This window comes from Mycteria americana, chromosome 1, assembly GCF_035582795.1.
Source record: "Mycteria americana isolate JAX WOST 10 ecotype Jacksonville Zoo and Gardens chromosome 1, USCA_MyAme_1.0, whole genome shotgun sequence".
Classification (NCBI taxonomy): Eukaryota; Metazoa; Chordata; class Aves; order Ciconiiformes; family Ciconiidae; genus Mycteria; species Mycteria americana.
In genome coordinates, this window is record NC_134365.1 from 192,520,624 (window position 1) to 192,543,081 (window position 22,458).

General features: G+C 43.6%; 1 protein-coding gene across 1 annotated transcript in view; it reads left to right on the forward strand.

Annotated features, from left to right (window-relative positions):
• The first annotated feature begins 1,391 nt into the window (after window positions 1-1,391).
• Window positions 1,392-22,458, forward strand: part of FAM124A (family with sequence similarity 124 member A) — a 41,737-nt gene continuing 20,670 nt past the window's right edge. The window contains exons 1-2 of the mRNA XM_075497959.1: window positions 1,392-1,450; window positions 11,955-11,986. Coding sequence (XP_075354074.1) covers window positions 1,392-1,450; window positions 11,955-11,986 — 91 coding nt within the window. The remainder of the gene's footprint in view (window positions 1,451-11,954; window positions 11,987-22,458) is intronic.

Below are 22,458 nucleotides of genomic sequence, written 5' to 3' on the forward strand. Positions count from 1 at the left end.
AGAATACAGGAGCTCACCCACAACTTTTCACTGCGCCCTCACGTTACTGCATACGACTGCCTGTCGTGGTTTAACCCCAGCCGGCAACTGAGCCCCACCCAGCCGCTCGCTCACTCCCCCCTGGTGCGATGGGGGAGAGAATCGGAAGGGTAAAAGTGAGAAAACTCGTGGGTTGAGATCAAGACAGTTTAATAGGGAAAGCAAGGGCCACGCACACAAGCAAAGCGAAGCAAGGAATTCATTCACTGCTTCCCATGGGCAGGCAGGTGTTCAGCCATCTCCAGGAAAGCAGGGCTCCATCACGTGTAACGGTGACTTGGGAAGACAAACGCCATCACTCCAAATATCCCCCCCCTTCCTTCTTCTTCCCCCAGCTTTTTATGCTGAGCATGATGCCATATGGTATGGAATAGCCCTTTGGTCAGTTGGGGTCAACTATCCGGGCTGTGCCCTCTCCCAACTTCTTGTGTGCCTGGCAGAGCATGGGAAGCTGAAGAGTCCTTGGCTAGTGTAAACATTACTTAGCAACAACTAAAACATCCCTGTATTATCAACACTGTTTTCAGCACAAATACAAAACATAGCCCCACACTAGCTACTATAAAGAAAATTAACTCTATCCCAGCCAGAACCAGCACACTGCCCCGCTAACGGCAGCCTTTCCTACACCAGCATTTCCTCACAGGCAGCATTCAGAATGCTCCTTTTGCTTCACATCATTTTTTGTCATCATTACAGAAATTCTCATGGGGTTGGAAAACCGTCCCCTGCCCGCTCCGGTGTGTAATTTCAAAATGATTATATTCGATGTAATGAGCAAGTGCCAGGCAGCACTAAGGGAGAGTGGAGAAAGCTCAGCACAGCGAAAGACTTCAAATAAAAGGCTGTGACAGCGGATACTCCAAAAACACACGGGTAGTGCGGACGTCCATCCAACAGGCTCTCTTAACTTTCGCTGCATTCGGGGCGCCGCACCTCCCAGCCCTTCTTCCAACTGGAAAACCAAAAGCGATATAATGAAGGTGCTGAAGTAGTTTCTAAAATACGGCCACCTAAGCACGGTGGCCTGCCGACCAGCCTGGATGAAAGGCTTCCTCTGCGGGACGGGGCTACTTTCAGGGAAGCGGGCGAGGCAGGCGCTCTCCTTCCCCTCCGACCGGGCTCCCCCGCGGCGGGAGGGCGAGGGGAAGGGGGGCTCGGCGCCCGCCACGGGCGGGGAGGGGGGGCCGGGCCGGAGGAGCGGCTCCGACCGCCGGGCAGGCGGGCCGGGGCGGGCCGGGCGGCGGCAGCCGCTGCCTCTCGCACACGGCGGAGCGGCGGCGGCAGAGGCGGGTCGCGGCAGCCGCGGCTCCCCCGCGGGAGGGCGGGCGTGGAGCCCCGCCGCCGCCGCCATGGAGAAGCAGCGCGGCGGCGAGGACGACTACGTGGACTCGGGAGCCGAGACGGGCGGGTGAGTGGCGGGGCTGGGCGAGGGGCTCTTACCTTCCCGCCGGGCCGGGCCGGGCCGGGCCGTGGCGGCGGAGCGCTGGGGAGCTCCCTGCCGGGCCGGGCCGCACCGCACCGCCCGCTGCACTTGTTGCCGGCGGCCGCCGCCCTGCGCGTCCCGGCAGCGGCGGGGCTGGGGCTGGGGTGGCGGGTGTGGCCGTGTGTCCGGGCTGAGCCTCCCTCCGGCAGACGGGCCGGCACCCCGGGCAGCCCCCCGCTCAGCGCCATGCGTCCTTTCCTCCCCCGCCCCGGGCTGGGGTCCTGTGTGATCCCCTGGGGAGACGGGGAGCGCTCCTGCCGCGGGGCATTTACCTTCGGCTGAGTAGGGGAAAGCTCCCCAGCATCCTCCTCCTGCACATGGGGAGGAAGGTACTAAGAGTTCGTGGCCGTGGGCTTTAAGTTTGAGCTCCGAAGCACGTTGTGCTGCCTCAGCAGTGGGGCCCTGCGCTGTGCTTTAGGGGCTGTAGACAGGTGGGTCAGGGCTTGATGCCGCACCATCCCTGTATCCCAGGATAAGTTGTGTTGAGGACAGTCTGGAAGCATGGCCAGCTACCTATGCTGGTCCCTGTGGCAGTGACACCCGGACAGCATCAGGCCGACAGAGCTGACTCCTTAGAAGGACCATACCATCAGAGAGCTGCAAAAGCAGGTTAGATTTGTAGGCACCCTGAAATTGGGTTGCTGTTGTCATGATATTCATCATACTGACCTATGGAGTGCTGTAAACTTCGCTGGTAGTTGTCCAAGTGTCAGATAAGAGTCAAGGACTGACTTTTTTTTCTGACTTCATGACCCCACTGCCAGAGGTATCCTAAGTTTGTTAGTTGGATGGCTTCTCCGAAGATCATGGAGCTGCAAGGATGATCCATGGGATCCCCCATTCAGCTCCCACCTTCAGCCCATCTCTGTGGGAGAGAGAGGGAAGTGCTTTCCAGCCTGTCCTACGTGCTGCAGCCGTGTCACCTTGTCAGGAACGACAGTGAGCCTTTGCCTTTCTCTGGCTCCACAAGGATGAAAGGAGGTTGCCCGCGCCTGTTAACACTGTTCTTTCCTAGGTCTTCATTCTCCTCCCTCCTTGCTTTCCCAACTGTATTTCTTCCAGCTCCTTGTCTGGTGTATCTCCTTGGGTCTCTACTCTGACTGTTGCATGGGCACAAGGCTGTACGCAGAGACAGATACTTCCCTTTGCAACAAGGCCAGACAGCGTGCCTGTTCTTTCTTTGACTCTTTTCCTTCTTCCCACCATAACAGCACATGCTGAGGTTTAGGGAGAAAGATGGTACCCTAATCTCAGACCAATACTGGTGAATAATAGCACCTGCTGTTGCATCAGGGCACCATGCTGATGTGTGAGACTGAGCGCGTAACAAAACTGTAAAGAATTCTTTTTCGCAAAGTGGTGTCAGGTGCACGGCACCAAAACTGAAGTAGCGATACTACAAATTTAAAAAAAAAGGTGGAAGTGGAATATGGCAATCTTTTTCATACATCCAGCTATTAATTAAAATAATTTTTTTAATTTTTTTTGTGGTCTGGGAAGTTAACGACTTTTTCCATCACCTTAAATAGTTGTAGTATTGTGGACACACCTAATGGGGAGAGTTTTAAAATGTTTTATGTGACATGAGCTTAAAGGAAAAAATCCAGGCCTCTTTCCACATAGTGGGATAACAGGGGTTTAGTTCATCTTTGGGGAATGTGGGTAAGAGGAAGACAAAATGACCAGTGAATTCATGGCTGGTTCAAAGCTCAAAAAATCCTTGGTGGGTCAAGTCACTCTTAATTTGTTGTGTCTATCTGGAATAGAAAAACCTGGCTTTCCTTGGGAGGGGCACTTGGAAGGATTTGACCCAGCTGGTGACATTAGCCTTTAGACCTCAGTGACCAGCATGACAGCTGCTTGTGTCTGGTGGTGATGAGGTGCTAATGCTGATGATTTTATGAAGCATCCTTGTCCCTGGCTTGGCACTGGAAGGTGGAGTTTAGCAGAAGAGCCTGTCTGAGGAATTTGAACAATGACATATGGCAATTAATAACTGCAGTGCTTTACACTGAAGTTTATTTTGAAATGCAATGGATCTCTGCATTTCAATTATTATTTTTAGTTCTGTTTAGCAGCTATTTTAGTCTGATAAACATGTTGCGTATGTCTCTTTCATAATGTTTATATTTCAGCTTTCTCACCAAACCAACTGTTCACAGCACTTGCTTTTCCCTCTTACCAGAAGATCTGCTTTTTGCTTTGTCTCAGTCCCATCATAGCTATTGCTAAATTGAGCTGTTTTCCTTTTTCTCCAATTATTCAGTGGTAAAAAAAAAAAAATAATTAATTAACTATTCTGAAGTTTGGCCGTCATCCTCTGAAAGTACAAGGAGAGACAACTGTCAAAGTAATTCAGCAACAGCGTTACATCAAGCGGTCCCTTTTTGTCACTCAGGGAACAATAGTGGATAGTGACTGTAGTAAATCCAGGCGCTGCAAGCCCTTGTCATCTTGATGATCGTATGTAATGATGTGTGAGCTCTTCTACGGAGCCGGTACTGCTGAAGCTGCTTATAGCAGCTAACCAATCTAATACATCAAGTACTCTGCGGGGCATATGTTCCTTAAGGTTTTGCTGCGGCTTCCAGCTACAAGACCAGGCAAAACTCTGTGCTACAGGCAAGATGGGTTACAGTTTGAAGCCTTCATTTTCCTAATCCGTTGGAAAATACCTTCCTCATACTGCGTTTGTCTCAGTAAATGGCGTTGGCAAAGAGGCTGCTGAACAAAAATTTTGAGTTCCTGAATCCAATAAGAATGGATTGAGGTGGTGTTGTCAAGTACCTAAATAAAGGGAGTAGACCATATAAGCCAATTAGTTTATATTGGCTATTTATTAATGAGATTTGAAAGAGTTTGACCATCCTTGGTCTTAGAGATTTTGCCTGTACAAATTGTGTCTTCTTGGGAAATATATTTTTGGGCTTTTTCGTATAAAAATCTTGTTTTATCTGCTACTGAAATCTTTTAGCTCAAAAGTATGTGAGAAGTATGTCTCACATTCTGTGCTGGAATAATTCTCTCCAATTATTCTGTGCTAATCATTTTAGTAGTGGATTTGTACTATAAACCCTGACATTTCAGGAAGAAGAAAATGGTCTTTCTTTGGTCTTTGATTAGAAACCAAACAGAGGGAAAAACAAGTCGAAGAAAGAAATTGAAGGGAGGAGAAATATATATGTTTAAAGAACTGTAAATAAATTGTAAAGAAAAACAATGAGTCGTAGAAATGTCCATTTTCAAATTTGCTTGGTTTTACAAGCCATGCAAATGCCTTTATTTCGCTATCCTTGCTCTGAATAGCAGAGCAAAGTTTTTTTGGGCTGAAACTCCCAAGATGACAAACTAAAACAAATGTAGAAGTTGTTAGGCATGTAATTTTGAAGCAATGAGGCAGATTCTTGCCAGCACTGATGTCAAGGGCAAAGCATCAGCTGAATTCATTGTATTCAGGACTGATATCCTGAGTGATGCATAGTGAATGTGGAAAACAGATAGTTTCTCAGACCTAACGTCTTAAATTTTTGATTCCTAAACTTTTATTTGGTCCTGCTAGCTGTGTTCAAGGACTACTTCTGTAGGAATACTCCCTCGTATTTATCAAGTGTATATACCTTAACTGAGCATAACTTTCGTGAGATAGCTGGCATTAATGAAGATTTCAAGATATATGACAATTCCCAGCAGAACTTCACTTGTTCCCTTAGACAGCTGTGAGAGTCCATGTCTTAAAGGGTTCACACTTTAATCATGAACTTACTAATAGTATCAAAGTTTGCCTAAACCCTTCGTTTTCTCCTTCCTCACTTAGAAGTAATTTAAAGTTTTGAGAAGTTAGAACTTTTAACTTAAATTATTTGAAATTGCCACTTTTTCACTTATATTTCAGGTTATTTATCTTTTTAGAGAAGGTGGGGAGACATTATTGAAGTACAAGGGGTTTTTTTTCTGTATAATATGTTAAAAACCTAAATATTGATGATGCAGATTCAGTTCATTAGTAGTTAATTGCTGAGTATTTGACAAATTTTAGGAAGAAGGAAAATTTTACTCTCTCTTTGGTAGCAGACAACTGCCAAGGAGCAGTTCAATGATATATAGAGAAACCTATTGCAAAACAGGTAAACAAAAGATGCTTGAAGCTTAGGACACTACCATGCAGCAGCTATTTTTAGCATTTGTTTAGCAAAATCCATTACTGTTTGGTTACAGTTGTATTCAGGGGGGTTGTTCCCTCCTTTTCATTTTCTCCTGTGGTTCTATCCCTCAAATTAATTTTGCAGAGATTATGTTAATTTTTTGGCTGTGCTATACTTGTTTGTTGGTTTTCCTTGTGGCTCTCACTAGCTGCATGTGTGACCCTGGCCAAATCACAAATTATTTGAGCTTTTGTTAACTTATCTGTTAAGCAGATAAAAAAATTCTTTCTTTGTTCGTGGCAGTTCTGTAAAATGTGTGAGACTCTAAAGTAGAAAATACAGTTGCTAATAGGAGACAAGGCAGCCTATAAAAAAGAGGGTGTACCCCACTTAAAGGAAAAAGCATTAAGATAATTGTAATTCATGTGTGTCCTCGGTCTGAATGAGTTGCTTAAATTGTCAAATGAATAGTTGAATGGTGAGAGGTTGTTTTCATGTCACGTGTTTCTAGCTTAAAGGGATTCAACATTTATGACTTTGTCATCTGTATGATAGTCCTTCAGTGTGACATGTCAGTCTCTTGTCACATATTTCATCCATCTACGAGAAACTCTCAGGAATAGAAATTGCTGCTGCTGAAAGCTATTTTAAGGCCTGTTTTTACCTTGGGGTTTGTTTTTTTTTTTCTGAGACTTTCGCTTCCTATATATCCATCATTCCAGATGTGCCACAGTAGACAACTTGTCTCTGATTTGACATACAAATAATAGAAAGTTGAGCTATTTGTCACAAATTGGGGCCAAGGCACCATTTCTAACCAGATTTAATTGGTGGAGCGAAGCTGTTTGGTTGAACCTCAGGGCAGGCAGACCTGCTAGTGCGTGGCACTGGGGCTAGGCACCAAAGTGAGGTTGAAACAGACTTTAAGTCATGTTCTGGTGGCCAGGAGGTCTGTACTGACACCCATGATGGCTAGGTCCCAGCAGGTCATGAGGTTCACCTCAGCTAAGTGTAGTTGTGTGAAGGTTAGGTGTTTGGTATAAGTTAGGCTGCTTCTGTTGTTAGTTAAGAGTGACAGGACCCTGGAGGGTGACACACCATCTGGCTTTGGATGGGCAGGTACGTGCCACCTGAGTCCTGATGCGTCCCTCTGGGGTGAATGAGTGGGGTGCGCAGGCAGGTGTGCTCACTAAAGCACAGTGTGGTCCTGCCCCATCAGGTGCTTTTTGAAAGATCACAAACAGCCCTTCATCCTTATGCAATGATGATGATGATGATGGTGTCTCTCACGTGGGGCCTCAAGCACTGTTGTTGGTAATAAGCTCCTAGTGTGGTAGTTACAGCTGAGGGATGGGAGTCCATCATCCGACTTCATCACTCAACTAGACATCCAGAGCAAGGCGTTTTAAGACAAGGTGCTCTGAGGTATTCCATTGCAGTTGTCTTGATTACAGAAGCAGAAGTATGGTGAAGGTAATGGGTTTGCATTGGACTGATATTAGTGAAGCAGATTGTAATCTGACCCACAGGAATTTGGTGAGAAGAAACCCAAGACAGAGCTACAAAGCTACATCTTCTGACTCACACATTGTGCTTTAACTCCTATAAAATCCTCCCGTGTGCCCTGTGGAGCACTTTCTGGGGGAGGGAAGGCAAAGAAGCTGTTAAATACAGCTCTTAATATGAAACAGTGAAATCTGAAACGCTAGGTAGAAAAGGCAGGGGAAATGTGAATCCAGCAGGTGCCGTTCCATCAATCCTAGGCAAGCGAAGGATGCAGACAGCAGAAGAGCTAGTGAACTTTTCACAATGTCTTTTTTTTTAGGGGGGGGGGGGGGGGGGATTAAGGAGTCCTGGCAATGGAGACCTTGGGCATATCGTGGTGTAGTATGGTGTTAGAATAACTTGAGAGGCGTGCGTTCATTTTACACAGCAAACTGCCTTGTAGAGCTGCTGCCTGGCTCGGAAACTCTAGTTACAGCCATGCCAGCGCATTAACCAGCATCTGGAGGTGTCCCTGAGCACTGGGACAGAGTTGTCCTTATTGTTGAATACTTAAAATGGTTGATGGCATCAGTTTAGATGGGGCCATCTAGCTCTCTTCCGTGTAATTCTTGGGTGTGTTTTACCGTGGGCCAGGGACTTGTTTTACCGTGCCCCAGGGACCGTTCCCAGCAGAGCACTTGCCAGTCTATTTTGGAAGGCAAGAGGTTTTAATGGTACAGGTGCAGACTGTTTCATGGCAGCTGGCCTCAGTCCCAGACGGTTCTCTTGAGTGCATTTGTTTATTACCGTAGATGTCACCGCTGTAGCTACGTTAACGTGATGCCGTGCCACGGCTGATCAGCATGCTGAAGTGACCCAAGCACAGTGCGACCCTGGTGTAGCTACGTTGCCTGTGTGATTCAGACAGGTAACGTAGTCGTGTTTCTTACCCAAAGAAACAGGTTTAGAGTGTTTTTATATACCGTAGTCAGTAACTACAAGTTGTGCTAGCAGCTGCTTACTGGTATCCAGTGGGCTATTTCCCTTTCTTGGGTATTTTGAGGCTCTGTATTACTAATCAGCAATGAAAAGTGCAGGCTGATCTCAGAGGATTGCTTGGGATCGTTTGTGCTCGTGATGGTCTTACGCTCTCCGATAACGCACAGTCCTGATCCTTCAACAGTGCTAATGGGAATCGAGGTCCCACATTTATCTCAAGCTTCTACATTCCTATTTTAATGTCTCTTGACATGTTCACAGCTCCCCTTTGCTGGTGGGCTGACCGTTGAGCACAAATTCTTTGCAGACTGATGTGTCTTTTGACTGAGCGATGAGTCCTCCTTTTCAGTACCTCCCACTGCTTCAGTACCCTTTTTGATCATTTTTTTCCTCATTATGTGCCTGTAAAGAGAACAGTCCTCCATTTGTTCTGTTTCTGTCCTGAATGTCTCTTTCCTTTTATCTATAATGTAATATCTATCAGAGGAAATAGCTTGCTGCAAGACCATGTAATTGGCCTGGAGCCTCTGGGCCCCAGTATGGCCCCAGTCTGTCACCGTTAAAGCCCATGAGTGCTTTATTCTTGAGTTATCCTAATGGGAAAATCCTCTTCCAAGGGAACTGATAGAAGCTGATACTCAGGATGTTTAAAGCAGGGATGGAAAGAATGGGAAGGAACAAAGTTGCTTCATGTCCAGAGAGTCTGCGTGACCCAGGAGATGTTTATTTCGGTACTTAATTTTTCTAATGAATGATCTTTTCAAAGGGAATGTTCATTGCATACGCTAGTCTAAAAAGCTTAAAAGACTTACAGAAACTTCAGAATTTAGTATCCTAAATAGCTGACTATAAGGGAAAAAAAATGTTTTGTAAGCCACTTACCAGTGCGCGTCATGAATCTGAATGGTTTGTGCTAATGTTTTGAAAATATTAAGGATTTTACTAACACTGTTATTTTTGTTCTGAAGGACTAGATTCAAGACAAAGACATTCTAAGAAAGAAAGGAGTCAGAGGGAGGACAAAAGGTGATTCAGGTTGGCCCTGAGAGCACATAGAGAGACTTATATTCATCCCATTTGGTTTTAGGCATGTAGCCGAGGCTCCTGCATTAGGAATGTGGCTTCTGTAGGCTTCATCTCTAGACAACAGCTAGGGAGAGACACACTTCAGACCTCTCTTTTTATTGACTATAGAGGGAGCTTAGGGAGGGTACAGTCCTCATTTTGGCATCTGAGGTTGACATAAGCCTGTGAGCTTAATTATCCTTTTTTTTAATTCTGTGTATGTCAGTTATGCAACAAACATGAATTAAATATTAGCTTGAACCATATTAGAATTACAAAAAACCCCCAATACAATTCTAAAGCCTATTAAAATGTGTCTGTGCAATTAGTCTCCAAGCACGCTGTTGTCTCCTCCTTTCTCACTCCCCATCTTTTTATTTTTCCTCTTGTCTCATTTTTCATGTCCTGCCTGTACGTAGACTGCCACTTCCTCGGTTTAGGACTCATTAATTCTCCATGTCCTATAATGTGCCTGCAGCACTTTGGGATAATAAAATAACAGTGTGAAGTAATAGAAAGCTGCTTCTACTTGCAGTAAGCAAAAGGCAAAATGTTGTCTTGCTTCTATCCGAAATACAAGCAGTGCAGATTCATATTGAATTAGCCGCTGACTGCTCAACACAGATACATTGAAGGACAGCCCCGGGCTGTTTTCAAACAGAAGTGCAGACTAAATGAAGCCTTGCTTGGGATGCTTGGAGGCAGCTGGATATATATTGCTTGCCTCTGGGCATGTGAAGAGTGACACATTACATAGTTTTAACACCCTTCCAGCTATACGTGGTGCCAAATGATACCGACGTGACTTGCTGCTGAAAATACCATGCAGCTTTATGGCCCGCACAGCACTACTCAGCCAGCCCCTGGGGTCGCTTCCCCTCGGTCCCGGCCCAGAGCCGGAGCGGTGGGGTGTACGTGGCCCAACAGCAGGAAGAAGGAGTTCTCCTTCTCTGCTCATGTCGTTACTGCCGCTGCCTGTCCCGGCTACACACGGGCCCTGGGGGAGGCTGGTTGAGGGATAACATTTTAGTCATAGAGGAGGTGCTACGTAGCAGATATACGGGGCAACTGAGAGGGGCTGCTAATGACCTAATCCTGTGGTCTCTGCCACGTGTGACATAAATACGTTTCCTTGCTCCCTGGCGTTACCGAAGTGGCTGGGGATGCAGGAGTTAGTAAAGGGGAGAGAGCAAGAGAGAGCTGCAAGCCCCCATCAGCAACTGTCCTCCCCGGCACTGCACAGACCTCTTTCAAAAGCTTCAATAACCTCATGGTACTTGATGCTATTGGCGGATTTTTTTTCATCAGTATTGTGAAAAATTCAGATTGTGTCATCTCTCACCAGTCCAGGAGGATTGGCAAGAAGAGTTGGGGGTAGTTCCTCATGGTCTTTGTCACCTAACCCAGCAGTCTTAGCATCTGATCGGCAGGATACTGAATGCTAAGCGTGGGGCTATGAAATATGGGGATGACTGTAATTGCCTTGTTTCTTCTGCAGAGATGTGTCCATATTAAAATTGAAAGCGGCCACTATAGTTATGTGGGGTTGATGGCCTTTATTCCCTTGGATGCTTGAGAGCCTAGAGTGTGATGGTATCTGGAGAATATGCTTAGATGGTATCCATTTCCAGACAAATATCTTAGGAGTCAAGGCTCACAGGTTTTCTTAATTTAAAGCAATATTGCAAACTTGTTGCAATTATTTATATAAACCAAGCATTTAGGTTTGGATCCAAGAACTCTCTTATGGCTCCCCGAGCAGTTTGCGTGTTATGTTGAGGGCACTGCAGGGCATACATGCAAGATGTTCATTGTGGCAGAGGGCTCTGGCGAGTGGGGTCTGTTTTGGGGAGTGGAGGCTGTGTGACTGTGAACTTCAAAACCAAATGCTCAGGAGTCATAGGTAGGGCCTCAGAAGTGGAAATTAATATATTTTTTTTTAAATATATTCAGTGTTGGCATATTTGTTTTACTTTAGTATTTCTGAATCTTTAGGACATAAATGGGACATGTTTATGAGTTTCAATCAGCCCAGAATGGGGTTTTCAGGAGTTTGGGGTTATATGCAGCTGCAAAATTAATTGCACTGTTGCTCAAAATAATACTTAACTGCTCTGACTTTCTCACTGGTAATCCAGTATGCACTGAAGCACAACCAGTGGGCCTATGGTTTTACTGAGAGATGCCTTGAAGAAGAAAAGGGTTTCCTAAAGCAAAAAGCTTTGTCATCTAAATGTTTATATTTTGGTACTCATTTTCTGTCTTCCCTGCTAGTTGTGACCAAAGAACAATAAAAATTCTGCTCTTTGAATGGAGTTCTCTTAAAAAAAGAAAAAAATCTGCAAAGCAGCATTTAGAGGACATAAGGTGAGGAAGATGAGGAGCAGAGTCAAAATCTAGCAGACTTCTGCTCCTAACCTGTATCTGAAGCAGCCTATTTTTTCCTCACAGAGAGCCTTCTGAGCTTTAATTTTTATGCCTAAAGTTAGGTAGCATGAATAGCCCCTAGATAAAACCCTCGTTGCTTCACTCGCTCTACGTAGGTGTTTTCAAAATTCATGCGAGATGCCAGTTTTTCTGAGGCCATGTTCAAAACCTGTTCCAGTTATTATCTTAGCACAAAAATGATGTTAAATGGACGTTAAACTATTTTAATATGCAATGTGAGTTAGGTTTGGTACATTTTTCATTATCTCTTTTAGATTTAATATGGTCTAACTAAAATCTTTATCTTGCAGGTCTGAGTACAGCCGTATGTCCTCTACCAGCAGTGAGTATAACTTTGAGAATTTTTTTGAAATGGATTCTCATATTTTCTTTTTTCTGGTTGCTAATATTTATTAACATCAACCTAGTGTTACGATGGAGTACACGTTGACACAGTAAAGTCCCCGTTCCTTCTCTTCTTGGAATCTATGTCTAGAAACAGTATAGAAAATGAAACTGATTGGATGTTTATGACTAAAATACAACCATGTGTAAAGTCATAAATATTGGAGCTCACAAGAATGCAAGGGAAAATGAGAACAAAATCTGTAGATACGGTGTGGCCAGTGTGAATGGGTCCTCCGGCCAAATGAGTGTGCAGGGATGAACGTCATTAGAGCTGGGGGATGCAGGAATAATGGAATGCTTCTTGTAAGCTGATGCCAAGGAAGCACTTGAGAGCAAATTCGGTGAAGCATTTCTTGATTTCAAAGATGATAGATGCTCTAGTAAGTGTCACAGTCCTTCTAGGTGTTTACGATAGCCAGTTGAATTTCAGGTTATCCAACTGGTAAAAGATGAATCCTGGTGCCTGGATTATTTTTTCTTTCTTTTTCATCAATGCAAAATGGCTTTTTTATTTTTTTAGGAACAAGGAGCGCCTTTTCAGTCCTCTATCTACCCACTCCAACCATTTTCTTAGTTGTAGGACATACTGTATCCACAGCACTTTGAAATGCAGTAATGCCTAGTCATGCACAGCTACTAGTATCTCTCTCTTGTCAAAGTGCAAGGTGATGCCTGTCTCCCTGATTCACACGTAGACGTGAGCTTTATTTACGCCAAGCAAGCAGATCAAAAATTCACAGATGACTAATTGTGTTTTATAATCTGGATCTTTAAGCGCCATGAAAATCAGAGGGAAGAAAGCTGTCAGTTTTTTTCTCATTCACACATTCTGGCTGAAGCGTGGAGAGGGTTATTTTCCATCTCCCATGGTCTTCAGCGGAGGGCTTTTATTGATTTCAACAAGAGCTGGATCAGACAGTGTTCGTAATGTCTGGCTCCTGAGCTGATGTGACTAGCAGGGAGCTCGCTGTCTTTCCTCCATCTGCTCAGTGTGTGCGTGTGTATCTGAGAAAAAGAGAATTCAGTGCAGCTTTTTCCTAAATTCTGTTGTTTAAATAGATTTCTGGTTTCCCGCTGTTGGACGCGATTCTTGAAATGATTGGGAGGCAAAACCCAGGCAATCAACTTTTCTGTGATAGTAAAAGCATATTGGATTTGACTGGTTACACCAGATGTGTGCCTCACCACCCCCGCAGCTCAAAATTTTGGGTGATGGCTTGGGGAATATGCTGCCAGCTTCCTCCACTTTCTGGGTGGTGACTCATAATTATTTGCCCAGTAAAAGTTCTGATTTGGCAGAAAAGTTCGGAAGACAAGGTGTCAGTAAAGTATTTCCCATCTAAAAATTTGGTTTTGATCCCTAACCAACTTTGCATGACTGCTGCACGTTTTACAAATAAAGGTAACAAATTACATTTGTAAGTCTTTGTTTTTATTAAGTGAGCCGTTTGTAAGGGTAATTTTTGGTTGTGTGGCAGCTACAGGGTGTCATGGTAACTGTGGTCACCTCAGTGTCTTACTGGCCATGGCTGTCCAGAATATGTGGGATTACAGTTGTATTTCAACACCAGTAATTTGTCCGTACAAGGAGGTATTATCATTCCAGCAAAGACACAAAAGTTCAGGAGACAGGACAGTCTCCTTCTTTCTCTTTTCTGCTTCCAAGGCAAATTATATTGATACAGCTTCACAAGTAGCCGTATTCAGCTTTGCATTTTGTGGGGTTTGTGTGGTCGGTTTGATCAGACAGTGCAAGAGTAACAGAAGCAGCTACATAAAAGAATTTCAGTAAAATAGAAATGCTTTCATGTTGGAGGCTGGCAGTCAGGGGGTGCATAATGCATTTGAAGAAAAGATAATTGGGGAAGAGATATTAGGAACAAAAGGTGATTTGGCCATTTTAATTTCTTTGGGGAAAAGACTCAACAAGTGGTATCATTCATAGTACAGAAAGCAGTCTAATCAATGATGCTGTTAGGCCCTAACATAACACAGAGTAAGCTGTTGTAAATTAAAAAGCAAAGAATCTCCATTACCTACATCTGCTTCATCTGAAGCTCCTGTTCTAATGAAGTGGAGTTTATCTAAACCAGAAGGATTACAGGCTAATTTGGTTTTACAGGGGTCTTATTCGGTGGTACCAATGAGGCTCCAATTTCAGTGTTTAATAAATGAATAATCTTCTAAATTTCTGGATGAACTCCACTGGACAGCGGTTTTCCACAGACATGCTAAGAAGAGGATAAGAAAGATTTAGCAGGTGAATTAACTACAGCTGCCTGTATCACTTGCTGCAATGACAGCAGCTGAACAAACTGCAGGACTTTGCACCAATGCAAAAGTATACAGGAACCCTAGACCCCCCCAAGTCAGAAGTAAAACCTCATCAGCTGCTATATGGCAATGGAAGGATCATTCTGTACATGAGTTATTTCTAGTACTTTTTTTTCCCTAAGCATATGGCAGCAGTTATCGTGGGTGACGTAGTACTTCAGCAGTTCAAAGCCTTGCCTGGTGGGTTGGTTGGACCTTGGGTCTTATGCAGCATCTCAGTTCTTTTCTTCTTTGCCCTTGTGTCCTGGCTTTGGGTAACCCAAAAATGCTTTTTACTGGCAGCATTCATCTAACATTTGTGGTTTTGTAGAGCAAGTACTTTGGGAAAGGGTGCCAAACTTTGCAGAGTGTGTTTATTTCTGCAAGAAAATGCAGCAGTTATCTGCCATGCGGGCTCTGGCTGCTGTCAGGGTGACTGTGTGCCACTTTGCCTTTTCTTCTTGAGCAGAGTAAATAGGCCGTGCAAAGTTGTCTGCTGGATGCTGGGTTTTGAGGTATTACAGCTTTGAAAGGTTCAGCAGTGTGATTTCAAAGAAGAGAAGTACTAAATTAATTTTGACTTTTTTTTTTTCCTGAATTCTGGTGTGTATAGCCACTTTTCCCTTTGTTCTTTAGCAGGAGGTGTGCTTTGTTTTATTAGGATGTTTTGCCCATTGGTGTGCTCTTCATTAATCTAGAAAATGTATTAAGCTTCTTTTTGCTCATATTTTCAATTACCTTTTCAATTATGGTTTTCAATTACCATTAGGGATCCCTAATCATATACAGGAGGGGTTGGCTAGGCACTTTACACGCACAGAGGAGACCTTTACCCAAAGTACATAATACCAAAATATAAAGACCATAGGTGGCATATGGATACAGACAGTTGGAATCACAAAGAAATAATTAATTAGTGTTGGTCAGCACAATAAGCAACAGTATCTGCACATCAACATTTTAATTATCTTCAAATTGCTTTGAGATATGTGTTTCAGGGATGATTTTCGACCAGGGAGGAGGAGTTTTGATGGGGGCTGCTTATTTCCTCCTCTGCATAATCTTTGCATTTATGATAATGGCTCTTCAGAAAGTCTCAAACTAGAAGTGGGCATTTTGAAGCAAGACTTTTGTGATTTGTAACATTTGAAATATTCCATAGCTAGTCAGGTCTGGAGCCAATTTAACCACGTTGTCTTAGAAAGAATTGTGGGAGTGATTCCCCCCCCCTGACATTCTTCAGCTAGGCAATCAGTAGATCAGTAGGGAGCTGCCTGGATACACGTTTGTATCATTCCAGCTAAGTCGGTAAATGAAACATAAAACTAGTCCTATGGGATAGGATGCAAATTTGTGGCAGATTTTAGAGCGTTTGAGATAGTAAAACCCTGTAGCATGCCGTGGTTCATGTTGTGCTTCTCAATGAGGTATAGGGCTTGTCACTCACCTGCTTTGCAGTTGGAAAGCTGGTAACTTGCCTTCCCCTGCTCCCCTGCCTTTCATTTAGCAGCTGGGAAACAATTGAGTCCTTCCGGGGCGTTCATATTCTTCCATGGTATATTAAGCTGGGATATTAAAATTTTATTTCCGTGTTGCACATACTTCCTAACCCATGGAATTACACCCACTTTCTGGTTCTAAAAATTAAGTGCAAGATAGTTTCTCTTGGCAGATTTACAAATATGTGGGTTACTGAGCATGTTTCTTTTTAATACATTTTTTTTCTGTTTGGTGTTCTGTTCCTATGCTAGTATAAATTCAGATCATTGTTTTGGGATTTGGTCAATGTTTTGTCAGTGTCATCTGCATCAGCTCCCTGGGCTGGCTTTGGACTCTATTTGCTCTACAAGTGGCAAGAGTCCTCATGTGCAAAACTTGCAGTCTTTATGGAGGGCTAGTAAGGGCAAGGCTTCTCTTATTCTCGATTCCAGAGGCAGGGTGAGGTGCTAAGCCTGTATCTTACCTCCGTGCACCAGCTGTGTGCTGAAATAGGCTGCCCTAACGGCACTTTGGACGGTAGATTTTATTTCCTGAGCGGTGTTTGCTCTTTGTGCTGGATCTGGCCGTGGGGAATGGGAAATCACCAGCACTACAGTGCTTGCTGTTTATGAAAACCCCCTTGAAACCTTGTGTTTGTGTATGCACCCTGAACTAGTCCAAGAAGACATACGACATACCCTAGTCGACGTCCTTTTTCTTTCAGACTTATTCCCAGTCTTTTTTAGACACCTGGCAATTCTCAGTAAAGGCAGTTGGGGTAAGTTAATGGCATGTAGTCAAGTGACAATATTCAAATAAGAAAAAAATCATTGCCCAAAAGATAGTGCTGTCCTGAATTTGAGGTAAACCTTTGTTTTCCTGAAGCTGTGTTACTTTTCTTTGCTGATTCAGTGCTGTACTTACCTGCTCTCATGTTGAGTAACTTTGAAGCCAGCTGTGAGGTTAGGGCCTCATTGGAAGTAGAAATTACGTATTTGTACGCAGTGTCATTCTGAGGACCCATCAAAAGCTACTCGGGTGCCAATGCAGTCCATGAGGTAGGTTGTGAGGGGTCAGTGCTAGGCCACCTGTCCCATCCATGCTCGGAGCTTGCCAAGGCACAGTTACATGACAGTTCTCACACCACTTCCATACTGCGTGCATCTAACAATATGCTGCCTCTCTCTTCTACTCTTTCTGTTTTGGCTCTCTTTCTCTTCCCCCCCCCCTGGTCATCTGCTTCTTGATGTTACCTGGCAAGAATCTTCCTCTTCCCCCTCTATTCGAGTTACTAGACTGTAAGCATTGTTAGAAGGAAATGTAAGAGGAAAATGTATCCCTGAATGAAGGAGTCCAATCCAGCCTGAGCACTAGGTCCTTCATAGAGGCGAGCAAAGTCAGTGTCTCTGGAAGTTCTCCTATTTCTAATTCTTAAGAATTTTTGTACCAGACACTCCAGAGACCAAAAGATCACATCTGTCAAAATGGGCACTAAGGGAGCTTTTGACGAAAAACAAAAGATGTAGCCTTCCTGGTTGCAGAGATAATGGGAGCTACAGGAGCATAAGGCTCTATAGTATTATGCAGATGTATAGGTGCCTTGTAACAATAGCATATGGAGAAATGGCTTCCCATTACTTGTGTATCATTTCAAAATCTGGCTGCCTTCACTTAACTGTTAAAGGTGATGAAAACTAACCAGGAACAGGAAGGGGGCTGAGTTTGATTTGGACTTTTAAAAATCTGTCACAAAGCTAGAATTTCATAATATAGTTGCCTACTTTAAGTGAGGTTTGTTCAAACTGGTTCTGACCCAGGCACTGCTGGACTGGGTATCTTCTAAGTATATTTCTCCAAACAATGTAATTTAGTTAGTGTAAGGATATAATTATATTCTTTTACTGCAATATGAAGATATACTGTAGTATAGTGTTTCTTATTTCCATAGAGAACTGAGATGCTTTTACAATGGCTGGCAATGAGCTGTATTAAATACAATTGTAAAAACAATTTACAGTGGGCTTGCCAGCATCATGCTGCATTTCCAGAAGGTGTCATTATAAAAGGAAGACTAATTAAAGTGTGAGGAAAAATGGAAGAGGAAATTGGACCCAAATCATGTAGAGCTCTTAGCCTGCAGCATCTGTCAATGTTGCAAATTCAGGTGTTTCATATAGCAGTGAAATCTGAAGTGTCAGCTCCTGTGGAAAATATAGTGAGCATCTTCTGCATATCTTGCCTGGCCTGCGTTATGCTGCTAGAGGTAAAGAGCAATGCTGTTTCCCACTGTGCCTGTGTGAAGAAAGAAAATGTCACTGCTACATGCCACCTAGCAGTCTTTGGCTGTGCAAAACATGTTTACGTAGCTGCTTGTGATCAAATTCCACCGCAATGAAGGAGCAAATGCTTGCATACAGGATAGAAAAGTATAGTAACCGCAGAAAGCTGAGGTTGGAAGGCACCTCTGGAGATCGTTTAGTCCAAGCCCTCTGCTGAAAGCAGGGGCAGTGAGAGTGGGTTGCTCAGGGCAATGTCCCATCATGTTTTGAATATCCACACAGCCTCTCTGGGCAACCTCTTCCAGTGAGTGACCACCCTCACGATAAAAAAGTTTTTTCTTATGTTTAAACAGTATTTCCTGTATATCAGTTTGAATCATCAGCCCAGAGCAACCAGCAGACCCCGTTGCTCTCCAGTCCCTAATTTTCCCTCTCAGTTGCATAATTTTTAATCAACTTCTTCCTCTTTTGCTATGGTATTTGATCACACAGCACCCCCTCCCAGCCCCACCAGCATCCCAGTCTCATCCACAAGCATCCACAGATGATGCTTCCTGATTTTCGGGAGCTGCAAATGGACGCTTGCCTATGTCAGGAATGGCACAGAGTTATCACTGCTGCCGACCACCATTGCCTGGAAACCATGCTGGAGATGTTGATATTGAGTTAACACTGTTATTTGCACTTTCACCTTACAAGAAGTTGAGGTTAGAATGCTCTTCTAGTAGGGAGATAGCATGTTGAGATTGGTCTTAACTGCACATGGTTATTTAGGAGCATAAGGAGTAGAGAGGAAACATGCCCTTAAAGACATGACTAAAGATGGCCAGTGGCCAGAAAGAGAAGATAAAGAAGAAATGAGGCACAGTCATGTGTAAGGACATGCACAAACAAATGTGTAACTGTGCTTGAAATCAAATCTAGATTTGATTTTTGCATGCCGAGTGTGTGGCATTAACCACAAGCATGCCCTTCCCCTTGTAAAGACTGAAGTTTCTGTTTAAATGTATTTAGCTTGGAGTAACCCATGTATCTCTGTTCTTTGTTAAAATCAGAGTTTCACTCTTTGGGATCATTTAGCACGCACCAAACTGTGTGTCCTATGGTTAAATTACTTCCTACTGGCTTAGTGCTAGCTTGGGATTTCTGTGTCGAGGGGGTGTAAGTGTACCCTAAACAGTTACTGGACCAGAGCTATCGAAACTCTGTTTCTGTTGTTTTGTATATTGTTTTCTGACCACATCCAGTCAGGTTTTTTTCCTGTCATATAGATACAGCAGATAAAAACTGGAGTAGTTATTATAAAATAATACTAATTTGTGTATGAATGACAATCTGAATGTTTTTCTAGCTCCTCTTTTAAGCACACATAGTCATAATCAAAGCCACATAAGCAAATATTTCCTCTTTCTCATTACCAAGCATGATTCAGAAGCATAGGAAATCTCTGATAGACACTGAGCTATCGAGTGCCGCACAATTCTAGTAAAAATTTGTAGGAAAGATTTCAGATAAAGTTAAATTGGATTATTAGGTGATGTGGGTTGAATTTCCTCCTGTGGAAGTGTTACTGCTGCTGTCCTGGAAAACCACAATGATCTAGGCAGCCATTTAGGGGGTCTTTTACCCTGAGCAATGGGTTGCAGGAAAGATCTTGGCATTCCAAGTTCAGCTGGTACAGTGACGAGAATGATCTGGAAATTGTTGAGACGTCCGTCTGAATTGTTAAAGCCCAAAGAGGGAAGCTGAAAAAATAAATCTGTCCCATGGCAACTCCTGACTCAGAGACACTAGCTGTGGTAGAACGGGAAAAGCCATCTGACTCACTGAGTCAAATGACAAAACACTTCTGAAGGCTGAAGCTATTAAGGCATTTTCCTCTAAATGTGTGCTGTTTTGACAATGCCAACAATTAGTTTCTCATTTTATGGCTGCAGTACATTATCGTGGTGTATTTTCTTTAATTTGAACTTTTTAAAAGAAATAAATAAGATTTATTTATGCAAGCTCGGTGGGGAACTGGGACATTTCGTAATCGGTGCGTGCCACATTCCAGAGCAGTAGGTGTCCACTGCCTGCCTCATTTTTGTTGGTACCACGTATTTGTTGATTAATAGTTTTGGAAAGAAATCTTGTATCTGTAATTTCTAAAAGGTTCATGAAATGTTTGCCAGGTGACTCCTGGCTGCCACCGTATGGGATCAGGATGAAGCACTGACGACAAAGCACGCTTTCTATCACTGCTTCCCTTTTCCATCAGCTGGTATGGGGTAGGTCTTTTGAACCACACACTGCTGCCGGCTGAAAGGATTATGAGATTCAAAATAGTTTGTCACTACTGGCAAGTCCAAATGGCTCCTTTGCGGTGATGCTAATATTGTTGGTTGTCTACAGAGACACAAACATGGCAATGCTTGACCATGCCTCAGGGTTTGATCCCATATTTTCTTTAGGTATGTCTTGAGTGTAGATGCTTTGTTGTGGCTTCTGCCTTCTCTCTGGCTGGGTTTCCCTGCCACCTCTTTGTGATACCAGGAAGGTTTGTGCAAAAGTGCAAACGGATTAAAAGAAGAGGTCTGCCTGAAAATTAACATTTTTAGCCAGACCAGTTCTCTGACTGCCACCAGAAGACACAATACTGATTAGTCCTTGTCTGAGGGCTTCTTTTCAGTCTGTTCAGCAAGCTGTTTCAACTTGCACCTAGACCTGACACATGGGAAGCACTGGAAACACTTAGCTAGGAATAGTAGGGGAAGAGTGCCAACAGTGAAGTCTTAAATTGTCTTAAGCCCATCATAAAGTCACACTCTCAGTTAACTGGAGTACATTGTGTGAGGTGTAGAGCTCATTGCTGGACCAAATTTGTCAGCTGCTCAAGTGTACAGCGTTTCTTGGGTTTTTTTAAGGCAATGTTCTTTCTGTCCTTTTATAAAAAACGTATTTTTGAGAATCTCAGCTTTACATAGGAGTTGGACTTTAAGAAAATACAATGCTTGCAATCAAAGGACTTTGAACAGTATGGTGCTGGACGCGGTCTGAATGCTGACATGCATTGTACAGCTTTTGATTTACTGGTGATTGCTGATGGGAGTTTTTCTGAATTACTACACATTGCAACTCTGTACAGAATCTGGTATTATTACCAAAGATCGGTGTCTAGGTTCTTGCCAAGTACAATGGTCCGTATCTTTCTTTAGGAAAATTTTATGATTGGGAAGGACATGCATCTTTGCAAAGCTTAACTCTCATAAAGTGGAAATCTGCAGCCATTTGGAATACTGCGCTCTCCCTGTTTCAATGTCAGGCTCTCTTCCCTTTCTTACCACCCTAGAAAGTGAGGCGACTTTTTTTTTTTTTAATTCTACGTACAATATCAAATAACAGTAAAACAAATTAATGTAATAGTCGAGCATTAATAATTAATGCACCTTCCCTGTATTTCTCCACTGGGCTGAATTTAGCAACAATATAGGCTGTTACCTAAAGTCCCAGGTCTTACCCTGATGGCCCAGGCTCATCCGTGCCAGTAGCATCACCAAACTCACTGGGGCAAATCCTGCGAGCAGCAGCTCACCGTTGTGCTTCACTTCCCCAAAAAATTTTACTTACTGTTTCTCTTATGGGTATTGGGTCTCCTGTGAGAATTAATCTCTGTGTGATAAAGCCATTTGAGCCCCTAGATGGGCAAATAGATTGTGGCTTTTGAGTGAAGACAGCTAAGACAGTTTGAAGATGGCAAATCATGTGAATCTGTTTTGTGGCATGGACACATGTGCAGACTGAGATACCAAGACAGCTCTCAAAATGTGGTGAACTGTGTGGGAGGGAAGAGGGGAAACGACAGCACTTGACATCCAGGAGAATATCCCTGAAGGTGTATGAGTACACCAGCATTTTGGGGTTCTTGCTTTTCAGCAAGTTAGTAGCTAAATCTATGGTTGAGGAGAGTACTGAATTAAGACTTCAGTGCTCTCCAGAGGATAAGCGGATTATAAGGATTTTTTTTTTTTAATTGAAATTCTGGTTATTTCTAACACTGCTGTTGCCAATGTAACATATGGTGTCAGCAGCACATTTTGAGGGAGGAGAACACCGGGTTGCAAGAGCACCATGCAGCAAGAGTAAAGAGCTCATGGAGAAGACCACAGCATTGGCGGAAAAATGCTTATCTTGGGGGGTGGTTGTGAGGAATTGCCAAGCAGTTTGCTTGCTTGTAACCATGATGTGAAAGCACCCACTGTGGGTTCCTACAGTTTGTCTGCGTGAAAATCCCATACACCTTCTTCTCAGAGCTGGGCGTCTTTTTTTGCTGGATGCTTAATATAGAGTAAAGCAC